Genomic DNA, 13,211 nt, shown 5'->3' with positions numbered 1-13,211 from the left:
TCTCCTATTCATGTGCTGATCCCACCACTTGCACACCATATTTGCCTTGGATGTTGTGGAACTTCCTCCTCTGATCTGCTGTCTAACACATCCGAGGTTACAATTCCACACTGATGTTGTCAGTTTAAAAGTATCCGAGGGTGAAGAATGTTATTCACACACCAGATATCTCTGTCAAACATTTACCAGGGGAATTGAGACAGCAGCTGCAATAAGTGAGGTATTCAGACAGGCCAATGACAAGTTTAAATCCCCACCTGATCTGCTGCTTAAAGTCGCCTCCGTTTCACCGGTCAGTTTCCCAAGTTTCAGGAAACTCCTGTTACTCCAGAAATATTTGGATTGGCTGTGAGAGACATCAATCAGAGAGCCCACCCACTCTGCCCATTCCCTCCTCTTCCTCTTTCACAGCTGCTTCACTTCCTGTAGGGACTGAAAACCAAGTGAGGAGATGGTGAGTGAAGGAGCAGAATTTATAATAATTACATTGCATAATATCCACACTAATGTTCAGGCAGTCTGACTATCCTGTGAAGAATCAGGTGTGGAAATGCCCTTTATGCTGTGTGAGAAGATCCAGCTGAGAGACCTGTTTACTCGGTGCTTTGTGCTGAGCTGTTTGATTGGAGCTGTGTGTTGGGTATTGAGTGTGTTTATTGGAAGAATTTCCCTTCCGATTTACAGGCTGAGTTTTGTTGATGGGTCGTTACTGAATATGAGAAGGTGAGGTGCAATTATCTGGGAGGGGCAGAGATGCATTTATTAAAATGTCTTCTTCAAAGATTTTACCTGAAGGCCTCGGTCTTTCCCGGAAGCCTGGTCTTGGATTTGATAGTTTTGCCCAGTGCTGTGTCTGATAGCTGAATTTGGGATGTGCAGTCTATCTAATTTCCAAGGATAAACCAGAACCCTGCAATCAGCGACAATGAAACAATATTTTCCTTAACTTTTGAGCGCTTCCTGCCCTATGTGTTTTTTCCAATACTTTTCATAGAATCCCTATTGTACAGAAGGAGGCAGTTTGGCTCATCGAGTCTGTCCTGACCACAATCTCACCCAGGCCCTATTCGGTAACCTGCTTATCCCCCTGACACTAAGGGGCAATCAACCCAACCTGCAAATTTTGGAAAGGGGCAAAATTTCAACATCTCCAAGAAATTAATATCTCTCCTGAGTGTTTCTTAAATTAAGTACATACCCTAAGAGTAAAACTGGACTTTGGCTGCATGACTTAAGCTCAATGAATTGATAGACTGCTTTACACGCCACCCGATTGCCTTTTCCATTGCCCTCACGGTGCCTGGGAAGGTGGGGTCTGGGTGGAGGAAAGAAAGTAGCCACGTGGTATGCTCTTGTCCACTATCCAATGTCGTGACTGGAAATAGAGTGTGTGTGACAGTCAAGTGAGGAAAAAGGGACGATCTGATCCCGCACACAGGGGAATAGCAGACTGACACTCACTATGGAACTGAGGAGTCAGCCCCTTCAGTCAAGGAGGAGAGGGAGTTGGAGGAAATCATGTTTCGTTTTCCTGTTTTACAGAAGGATTGCACCTTACTACATCAGAGAATACAGAGGGGATAAACATCACAGATAGATCCTGACCATCATCCAAGGAACAACCGCATAACTGTGGGAAGATATCTAGTCCTTTCATAGCATTGCTCAACAGAGAGAAGATCGGGCAGTGAAACCATCATCTGGAAATCGGTTGGGTCATGGGAGCTTTGATATATCATCAGATCTGAAACTTATCAGTGGTGTGGAACATTCCATCAGAACCAACCATTCCATAGGTTCGGTTGTGGGCAGTCAGTCAGGGTGAGGCTGGGAAGAAGTGTGAGTGGGTTCCAAGTGTGGTGAGAGTTTCAATCATTCACCAAGCCTCATGAATCATTGACAGCTTTCTACAGGTGAGAGGCTGGTCGTGTGTGAGGAGGGCTACACAGGCTCATAGGATCTCCAGATACACAAGAGGCAACTTTAGGATTCACTGACAGGTCAAGGGCAGCCACATGGAAGATCAACAATTCAAGTGTGAAGCTTTTGTGACATTTCCCAGCCTCCTCTTGCACCAGAGGATTCACACCGGAGTGAAATTGCTTAGATGTGAGGTGTGTGAAGCGACCTTCACCGATTCTTCCAATCTCCAGAGACACCAGCGCATTCACACAGGAGAGAAGCCATTTACGTGTGAGGTGTGCAACAAATCATTTGCGCAGTCAGCGAACCTCCGTGTACACCAACGTATTCACACTGGGGAGAAACCATTTAAGTGTGAGGTCTGCAACAAATCATTCTCTGACTCCTCGAACCTCCGCACACACCAACGCATTCACACCGGGGAGAAACCATTCAAGTGTGAGGTGTGTAACAAATCCTTCTCAGAGTCATCGAAGCTCCTGCTCCATCAGACAGTCCACACAGGGGAGAAACCGTTCACGTGTGTGGTGTGTAACAAATCATTCTCACGGTCTCAGAACCTCCGTGTGCACCAACGTATTCACACTGGGGAGAAACCATTCAAGTGTGAGGTGTGTGATAAATCATTCTCACAGTTAACAAACCTCCGTGCACACCAAAGCATTCACACTGGGGAGAGACCATTCAAGTGTGAGATGTGTGACAAAGCCTTCACTCAATTATCAAAGCTCCTGATCCACCAGGGTATCCACACAGGGGAGAAACCATTCACCTGTGAGGTGTGTAACAAATCATTCTTGCAGTCATCGAGACTCCGTGTCCACCAACGCATTCACACAGGGGAGAAACCATTCAAATGTGAGGTGTGCAACAAATCATTCTCTGATTCGTCGGTGCTCTGTGGACACCAACGCATTCACACAGGGGAGAAACCATTCATGTGTGAGGTGTGTGACAAATCATTCTCACGGTCAACAGAGCTCCGTGTCCACCATCGCATTCACACCGGGGAGAAACCATTCACATGTGAAGTGTGTGACAAATCATTCACACGGTCATCAGAGCTCTGCAGACACCGACGCATTCACACTGGAGAAAAACCATTCGTGTGCAAGTTGTGTGACAAATCTTTTTCAAATTCCTCACATCTCCGCACACACCAACGTATGCACACAGGGGAGAAACCATTCAAATGTGATGTGTGCGACAAATCATTCTCAAATTCATCGCATCTATGCACACACCAACGCATTCACACAGGGGAGAAACCATTCACATGCGAGGTGTGTGACAAATCATTCTCACGTTCATCAGAGCTCTGCCGACACCAACGCATTCACACAGGGGAGAAACCATTTATGTGCGAGATGTGCTACAAATCGTTCTCAAATTCAACGCACCTCCGCACACACCAACGTATTCACACAGGAGAAAAGCCATTCATGTGCGAGGTGTGTGACAAATCATTCTCGGATTCATCACATCTTCGAACACACCAGCGTATTCACACAGGGGAGAAACCATTCGTATGTGAAGTGTGTGACAAATCATTCTCACGGCCAGCAAGCCTCCGCATACACCATCGCAGTCACACAGGAGAAAAACCATTCACATGTGTGGTGTGTGAGAAATCATTCTCACAATCTCGAACCCTCCGTGTACACCAACGCATTCACACAGGAGAGAAACCATTCACGTGCGACGTGTGTAACAAATCATTCTTACAGCCTCGAACCCTCCGTGCACATCAGCGCATTCACATGGAGGTCACCATTCAAGTGTGAGGTCCCTGACAAAGCTCCACAAAGTTTTCAAAGCTCCTGGTCCAGCAGACTGACCCTTGAAGTGTGAGGTGTCCAACAACTCGTTCTTACAGTCATGATGTGGGTGGCGCTGGCTCAGCCAGCATTTATCACCCATCCCGAATTGCTCGAGGGGGCACTTAAGAGTCAACCACATTGAGTCTTGTGCAGTCCATCCCAGGTGAGAATGGCAGATTTCCATCCCTAAAGGACATTAGTGAACCTGATGGGTTTTTATGACAATTGACAATGGTTTCATAGCCATCATTAGAATCGTTAATACCAGATATTTGGTGAATTGAAATTTCACCATCTACCATGGTGGGATACGAACCCGGCTGCCTCGAGAATTATCCCAGGTCTCTGGATTACTAGTCTGTTGACTATACCACTATGCCACCTCCTCCATTTAGACCCCACCCCCATCAGAACATCTGCACAAGGCAGTAATCATTCAACTGAGGTTTGCATTGAAGCTTTTTTTGATGTCTGGGATGTGAGATCGCGGTGTGAGTTCAGTTGGACAGCCTTCGCACAATTGTTAGAACTCCTGGAACATCAGTGAATCCACACAGGCATGACCGAACCAAATTATTAACCACTTTGTTGTCAGAGGGTGAATCTTTGCACAAGGTTACTGTAAAGGATGTTCAGTGGTATTGGGACACAGAACAAGAAGCAACTTTCACTCATCAAACAATGAGTGACGACAACGCCAGTGCTGAGGTACGATGATGTCAATGATAAAAGTCACCCTGCAGTGAGATGCCAGTGAAACAGGACTTGGAGCAATCCTCATGCAGCCAGGACAACCAGCTGTGTTTGTATCCAGAGCATTAACACAAACTGAACGATGCTATACACAGATTGAGAAAAAGTGCAAGGATATTGTCTTTACTTGTGAGCATTTCAACCTGTACCTGTTTGGGAGAGAGAAAGTGATGGTAGAGTCGGACCACAAATCACCTCAAAGGCATCTTTCTCAAACCACTTCTATCTGCTCCAAGTTGTTTACAAAGGATGTTACTTAATTTGTAGAAATATTATTTGGGAGTGAAGAACTGAACACTTTAAAGATTATATGTGTAGTGTGTGCGCAGGGACAGACAAAATTGGAACACACTAAAAAGAACAAATAGTTTTTTTTGTCTGTGTGATAATTTTCTTTATGGACTATTTATGTGGAGTAACTTGTAAACAAAAAGGGGCTGTTTTCTAAATCCCTTTATACTCAGTGGATCCCATAATAATGTGACCTCTGATGCCATCATATGTAAATAAAGGTTTTTAAGCAAAGTAATAATTTTACACACCGCATGAAACATTGCTTAAAATTTAAATTGTTCCAAATATTTCTGGAGTATGTAATGAGAAGGGGGTTATTTGGATAAATAACTTTGTAGACTGTCATATTGATGTGACCTAATGTTATCATATGTAAATAAAGGTTTGAGGCAGGAACCATTTTACACACCATGCGAAACATTGTTTAAAATTCTGGAAAGTGGGATTACTGTCGATTTAGCGTAGTTTGTTGCTGCAGACTCAATCGGCTGAAGGGCCTCTTGTACTGCATGGCTCTATGACTCAAATTGCTCCAAATATTCTTGGAGTAACACAAGTTTCCTGAAGCTTGGGAAACTTACCAGTGAAATAAGATGACTTTGAGCAGCAGATGAGGTGGGGATTTAAACTTGTTATTGTCCCATCTGAATAAAACCTCACTTATTGCAGCTGCTGTCTCAGTTCCCCTGGTAAATGTTTGACAGATTTCTAGTGTGGGAATAGCATTCTTCATCCTCGTAGCTTTCAAACTGACCACATCAGTGTGGGATGTATAGCCTCGGATATGTTTGACAGCAGCTCAGAAGAAACCCACTGCATCTAAGGTAGCAATGATGTGTGATGGTGGGATCAGCACATGCACGAGAGAGAGGGACACAGGAGAGAGGATACAGGGAAAAGACAGAATAATTTTCCCCTGGCTGTCCTCCTGTCTCTCAACAGTTGAGAGGGTAGTTCGAATTAGATTTTAACTAAAGAAGTCATTTTTACCAAAAAAAAGCCATTAAAACCATTAATGGTTTATTAATAACACAAAGTCAAAGAAGCCATTTTGAAATTAACAATACTGGCTCCTTCAACTATTTTGTACCTGCGTTATTGTAACGTTGTACTCCAATTAATTCAAAGCCTATAATAGGCTTTAGACCATAAGATCATAAGCTGCTGGGGCAGAAGTAGGCATTCGGCCCATCGTGTTTGCCCCGCCATTTAATGAAATCATGACTGATCTGATACGATTATCCATAATCCACTTTCACACCTTATGACCACAACCTTGATTCCCTTACTGAATAAAAATCTGTCTGTCTCCATGTTGAAAATGCTCAATGACTCATCCTCTACAGCCCCATGAGGTAAAGAATTCCACAAACTCACTACCCTTAGAAGGTACTTTGAGATTATGCCCTCTGGTCCTAGACTGTCCCACAGGGGGACCAACCTTTGAGCATCTACCCTGTCAAGCCCCCTGAGAATTCTAAATGTCTCGATAAGGTCACCTCTCATTCTTCTAAACTCCAATGAGTACAGGCCCAACCTATACACATAAAAAATCATTAGGGCGGCACGGTAGCACAGTGCTGCTTCACAGCACCAGAGACCTGGGTTTGATTCCCGGCTTGGGTCACTGTCTGTGTGGAGTTTGCACATTCTCCTCGTGTCTGTGTGGGTTTCCTCCCACAGTCCAAAGATGTGCGGGTTAGGTTGATTAGCCATGCTAAAATTGCCCCTTAGTGTCCTAAGATGCGTAGGTTAGAGGGATTAGCGGGTAAAATATGTAGGGATATGGGAGTAGGGCCTGGGTGGGATTGTGGTCGGTGCAGACTCGATGGGCCAAATGGCCTCTTTCTGCACTGTAGGGTTTCTATGATTCTTTCTATGATAACAATCTGGGATCTACCGAGTGAACTTCTCTGGACTATCTCCAATGCCAATATAAGTTTCCTTAGATAAAAGTATGACAGTTTGGTCTAACAAGTGCCTTGCATAGTGTTAGCAAGAATTCCCTATGTTTATACTCCATTCCCTTTAAATTAAAAATAATTTTTGATAAGTTTTTGCTTTCTGCATATAATAAACAACAGGAATGATTCATTGATTTTGAGGAATGTTAGTTTTAAACTCTCAATTTTGCAAATGTGAGCAGTTTTCAGTAACAGTGTGAGGACGTTGCAAGAAAATGCCATAAGACAGGAACATCAAGACACTGAGGTCTCTAGTCCTAATGAAAAGAGCTTTGTTCAAAATCAGATTAAACCTGGTCGAGTAAAGAAGCCATTGTTATTTCTGGGAGATACATTGCTGTCCTTTTGAACTGGGTCTCATCAACTGGAAGATGAAATTAAAAAGGATTCAAATCAGTTCAATGACAGTCAGGACCAATGGCCAATTGTGGCCTGACACTGGGGTCAGAATAGAACAGAAATATAACATCTACAATTGAGGGGATTGCAAGGGAAAGGCCAAAGATTTAAGAAAGCACAAACAGATGTTTCAATAAATGAAGGGGTAACCAAGAAGACGGATGAGGGCAGTGCAGTTGATGTTGTCTAAATGGACTTTAGCAAGGTCTTTGACAAGGTACCGCATGGTAGGTTGTTGCATAAGGTTAAATCTCACAGGATCCAGGGTGAGGTAGCTAAATGGATACAAAATTGGCTTGATAACAGAAGACAGAGGGTGGTTGTAAAAGGTTGTTTTTCAAACTGGAGACCTGTGACCAGCAGTGTGACTCAGGGATCGGTGCTGGGTCCACTGTTATTTGTCATTTATATTAATGATTTGGATGAGAATATAGGAGGCATGGTTAGTAAGTTTGCAGATGACACCAAGATTGGTGGCATAGTGGACAGTGAAGAAGGTTATCTTGGATTGCAATGGGATAATGATCAATTGGTCCAGTGGGCTGACGAATGGCATTTTGGTAGATTGAACAGGGCAAGACGTACTCAGTTAATGGTAGGGTGTTGGGGAGAGTTACAGAACAAAGAGATCTAGGGGTACAGGTTCGTAGCTCCTTAAAAGTTGAGTCACAAGTGGACAGAGTGGTGAAGAAGTCATTCAGCATGCTTGGTTTCATTGGTCAGAACATTGAATACAGGAGTTGGGACATCTTGTTGAAGTTGTAGAAGACATTGGTACGGCCACACTTGGAATACTGTGTACAGTTCTGGTCATCCTATAATAGAAAGGATATTATTCAACTAGAAAGTGCAGAAGAGATTTATTAGGATGCTACCGGGACTTGATGGTTTGAGTTATAAGGAGAGACTGGGACTTTTTTCTCTGGAACGTAGGGGGCTGAGGGGTGATCTTATAGAGGGGCATAGATCAGCTCGACAGTCAATATCTTTTTCCAAAAGGAGGGGAGTCTAAAACTGGAGGGCATAGATTTAAGGCGAGAGGGGAGAGATACAAAAGGGTCCAGAGGGGCAATTTTTTCACACAGAGGGTGGTGAGTATCTGGCACAAGCTGCCAGAGGTCGTATTAGAGGCGGGTACAATTTTGTCTTTTAAAAAGCGTTTAGACAGTTACATGGGTAAGATGGGTATAGCAGGATATGGGCCAAATGTGGGCAATTGGGACTAGCTTAGAGGTTTAAAAAAAAAAGACGGCATGGACAAGTTGGGCTGAAGGGCCTGTTTCCATGCTGTAAACCTCGATGATTCTATGACTTTAAATGTGTCTCCAGGTATTACAGCTGAATTTGTTGTGGTTCAGGTCAGAAATCCAAAGTGTTTTACGAAGCCCGCTTGAACCACAAGTTTTGAATTTGGCTAGGATAAGCATGAGATGCTTCACTTCAGGTATACTTCAAGCGACCCACTGGGGAGCTTTTATCAAACAAAGTTTATTGAAGAATATAGTTCTCATTATGTATAGTAAGAACATTAGCAACAACTTTTAACAATTACAAACAAACAAAACAACCACAATAATGTATAACTCTTAATGAATGTCTCTAATGTGATCCAATTAAAACCAAAACCCATAGACAACAAAAAACCCTTTTCACAGGTTTAATGCAGCACAGACTAATGCTCACTAATACTGGAATCCACTTCCCTGGGTTGAATGCTGGTTTCAAATGATCTTGTAAACTCAGAGCAGCTTGTAGTCTTCAGCTCCCCAAAACATTGATTATTTATTGCAGGATGGCAATATGCTGTGCTTTCTGCTAACTAGTAAAACTTTCGCAATAAAAACAGAGAGAGAGAGACTTCTTTCAGCTATGCTTCGAACACTGCAGCCAAAACAAACTAAAAACAACCCTCGTCACCCGCGCTACATGGTATTTTACTCTTCTCACCAATGACATCACCTAAGGCGGTGAGCATAATTTAAAAAAAACTTTCTGAAATGAACACTAACATCACAAATTGCTATTGTGCTGGATTAACAATTCAGAGATTGAGTGTTCAAATCCAACCCACAGAAAGTTATATACAAAGAATTACAGCGAGGAAACAGGCCATTCATCTGAATCGGTCTATGTCGCTGTTTATGTTTCACATGAGCCTTCTCTCACCCCTCTTCATCTCACCCGATCAGCATATCCTTCAGTTCCTTTCTCCCTCAGGTGTGGTTTCCGCCTTAGGCCTTCCATTCCACGTAGTGAACTGAAGTAAAAATCAATGTAATTTCTGGAATAGAATCTTAAATAAACACTTTCAGATTGTTCTAAATACCAAATATTGCCCCTCAGGGAAGAGAACCTGCTACAACTGCCTGAGGGGCAAGGGGAGAGGGACACAGCATAGGGGGCACAGGAGAGATCAGGTCTGGGGGAAGATAGGACCTGTGCAGGCTAGGCAAGGACACCTAAACATAACTGGGACCAATTTCCTCACAGGGCGATTTGCTGGTACTATTGGAGAGGGTTTAAACTCATTGGGATGTGGGAAGCAGGAGGACAGACGAGAGAGAAACACCAAGATATACATTATTGGGAGGGACAGATAGCACTAGAGTAGGAAATAGTGAAGATGGAGTTCAGAGCAAATAATCAAAGTCTAAATTATGGTCACAGTGCATGTTTGTGAATGCAGTGTGGCAGTGGCCTAATGTTATTGTCACTGGACTAGTAATCCACAGACCCAGAGTTGGGGACCTAGGTTGGACTTGCACCATAGCAGATGGTGAAAATAGAATTCAATAAAAATCTGGAATTAAAAATCTAATGATGACTATGAAACCAATGTCGATTGTCATGAAAACCCATCTCGTTCATTAATGTCCTTTAGGGAAGGAAATCTGTCATCCTTACCTGGTCTGGCCTACATGTCACAGACTCTTAACTGCCTTCTGAAATGGCCCAGCAAACCACTCAATTCAAGGACAATTAAGGATGTGTGATAAATGCTGGTGCAGCCAACAAATAATAAGCAAAAATATTGGTGAATTGCCAGCGGAGTTCCCCATGGAGAAATATAATGTTGTGGCTGAAGGAGGCTGGGGCCAGATATTAAACATTCCTGCATATAAGGTGTTCAGGAAAGATAGTGAAGGAAAGGAGGCAGGATTGATGAAGGAGAATATTGCAGAATTGGAGAGAGAGGATGTCCCAGAGGGGTCAAGGACAGAATCTAATTGGCTTGAGGTCAGGAACAATAAAGGTGCAATTCCATTGCACAGTGTAATCTATAGGCCACCAACTAGTGGGAAAGATGTAGAGGAACAAAACTGCAAAAAAAATGTTAGAGAGGTGCAAGAACTATAGAGCAGTTATAATAGGAGATTTTAATTATCTGAATATAGGTTGGGATAGTAATGGTGTAAAGGGCAGAGAGGGCTTGAGGAGAATTTTCCATGGTAATATGATTCCACTCCAATGAGAAAGGAGGTATTGTTGGACCTGGTTCTTCAGAATTAGGGGTCCAAATGGATCAGTTATCAGCAGGAGAACATTTAGGGAACAGTGATCATTGTATTGCAAGGTTTAATTTGACTATGTAACAATCCAGAGTAAGAATAATTAACTGGGGAAAGCCAACTTCAATGGGGTAAGAATGATCTGAGCCAAATAAATTGGAGTCAAAGGTGGCTGTGAAACAGTAACAGAACAAGGTGCTGCCTTTAAAGAGGAGATAGATCAGGCAGAGTCAAGGTATAATCCCACAAAGGGCAAAGACACCCAGAGCTCCCTGGATGACAAAAGAGATAGAGGTTAAGATGAAGGAGAAAAAGTGCATTTATGACCAATGTCAGGTGGAGAATACACAGAAAACCTGGCTGATTATCAAAGGTTCAGAGGTGAATTGGAAAAGCAAATAAGAGGAGAGAGTATGAGAAGATTCTGGGAGGTTACATAAAAGGGAAGCTAAAAGTCTTCAATAGGAAAATAAATAATGAAAGGGTAGTAAAAGTGGGAGTGGGACCAATTAGGGATCAAACAGGGATTTCTGCCTGGAGAAAGGGGGCTTGGCTGAGGTATTAAATAAGTATTTCACATCTCTCTTTACAAAGGAAGAAGGTGTTGCTCAGGTAATGATGAAAGAGGAGTTTGTTCAGTCCTTGTAATGGATGCATCTTGGGTGTTAAAAGATTTCTAGAATTCCCTCCGTAAACATCTGCATCTTTATCCATCTCCTCTCTTTTAGCACACTCCTTAAATCCCACATCTTTAATCATGTTTTTAACCATCCCCTACTAATATCTCTTTCTTTGTCTCAATGTTAATTAGATTACATCTCTATGAAACACTTTGGGATGTTTGACTATATTGAAGCGTGATATAAATACAAGCTGTTGTCCTCTCACATTCCCTCCAGTCCTCAAGGTACTGACCTGGAGAACAGACTGTGGTCATTGATTGGCCTCTAGTGCTCTGTTTGAGTGGCCATTGAGCATGTGTAGACCCAGACAGGGAATGTTGTGAGACAATGGAGACTGTCACAGCCGAGACACATCCTGCCCTCCCCCTGACTTCCCAGCTGGCTCAATGATGAGGAACTGGATTCCTGGCTGATTCTCCCCTCCATAGACCCAGGATGCTGAGGCTAATTGAAGTCCCTCCATTACTACCCCAGGAATGGCTCCTCCCCCGGGTGCTTTGCTGGTAGATCAGAAGCTGAAGCTTTTCTAACCACTGAGTATCTGATTGTCTTAGTCAGAGTGAGAGTCAGTGAGTGACTTGTACCTGACGCTGCACTGAAAGGATGCTGAGTTTATACAGGAGCTTTTACGCACATTGATGTCTTCTTTTGGTGATTATTGGAGATCTGGTCAAATGTTATATTATCATTTTTGAAACAATTGGACTGATAGTGGGAGAGGTTGGAGACAGACACTGCTGAGCCAGACAGTGCTTTAGAAGGACAGCTCCCCTGTGTGAGTATTGGAGGGTAAACACCACAGACAACTCTCAGAGTAAGGGAAACAGATGAGCCGGCTCCAAGCCCATGTGGAGATATTGGGTTTTGGAAAGAGGGACACAGAGAGGGAGTAATTTTCTCCTCGGTCTCAACCACTGCCTGTGTAGTTTTGGGGTGGCTAGAAGTCGATTTTAATAAAGGAGTCAGATTAATTGAGTTAATAACACAAGGTTAAGGAAGCCATTTATGACGGTGGCTTCTTCAGCCATGTTGTACCTTTCATTACTGTATCACTGAATTAAGATTAATTCAAAGCCTTGATTGAATCATGTAATTAATAAGTTAGAGGGAAACATGAATTAGTAGCAGGGTAGGCCATTTGGCCCTTTGAGACTGCTCGGACTTTTGATCAGCTCTCCTGTTTGCCTCCCATAACACTGGACGAGGTATTTTATCAAAAAAGATCTAACTAAGCCCTAAATAAATTCAATGACCCAGTCATTGCTTTCTGGGGATAAGAATTCTATAATAATCAGACTAACAATCCGCTGAGGAAAAGATATCTCTTCATCCCTGTCTTAAAGGGAGCCTCTCATTCTAAACCTGTGTCTCCTCGTTCTAGAATCTTCCACAGGAGGAAGCATCATCACATTGTCCGCCCTGTCAAGTTCCCTCAGGATCTTGTTTGTTTCAATAAGGTCACCTCTCATTCATCTAAATTCCAATGGGTCAAACCTGTTCAACCTTTTCTGAAATGCTTCTAACACAATTATATCCTTTCTTAAATAGGGAGATGAAAACTATACTCAGTATTCCAGATGTGGTCTCAGCAATGCCTTGTACAGCTGCAGTAAAACTTCCCCCTTTTACATTCCATTCCCTTTGGAATAAACACCAACATTCAGTTTGTCTTCCAAATCCCTTGCTGTAGCTGCAGATTAATGATTTGTGATTTATGTAGTAGGACACCCAAATCCTTCTGTACCACTGAGTTCTTCAATCTCTCTCCATTTCAATAGTATGCTGTTTTGTGTTTCTTCCTGTCAAACTTTGCAAGTTCATATTTTCCTATATTATACTCCATCTGCAAATGTTTACCCACTCTCT

The 13,211-nt window shown here is 42.9% G+C and overlaps 2 protein-coding genes across 3 annotated transcripts in view; one reads left to right on the top strand and one right to left on the bottom strand.

The window, feature by feature from the left end:
- LOC144497071 (uncharacterized) overlaps window positions 1-5,200 on the top strand; it is a 42,482-nt gene extending 37,282 nt beyond the window's left edge. The window contains exons 1-2 of one of the 2 annotated variants that reach the window (XM_078217811.1): window positions 419-454; window positions 1,543-5,200. In XM_078217811.1, coding sequence (XP_078073937.1) covers window positions 2,016-3,707 — 1,692 coding nt within the window. In that variant the 5' untranslated portion in view covers window positions 419-454; window positions 1,543-2,015 and the 3' untranslated portion in view covers window positions 3,708-5,200. Of the gene's footprint in view, window positions 1-418; window positions 455-1,542 lie in introns of those variants that run through there. The other variant, XM_078217814.1, reaches the window with a different exon arrangement.
- LOC144497077 (uncharacterized) overlaps window positions 1-13,211 on the bottom strand; it is a 192,441-nt gene that overhangs the window by 116,726 nt on the left and 62,504 nt on the right. The gene's annotated exons all lie outside the window — the stretch shown is intronic.

This window comes from Mustelus asterias, chromosome 8 (genome assembly GCF_964213995.1).
Source record: "Mustelus asterias chromosome 8, sMusAst1.hap1.1, whole genome shotgun sequence".
Classification (NCBI taxonomy): domain Eukaryota; kingdom Metazoa; phylum Chordata; class Chondrichthyes; order Carcharhiniformes; family Triakidae; genus Mustelus; species Mustelus asterias.
Note: the sequence above shows the minus strand (reverse complement) of the source record. Positions and strands in the feature narration are given on the sequence as shown.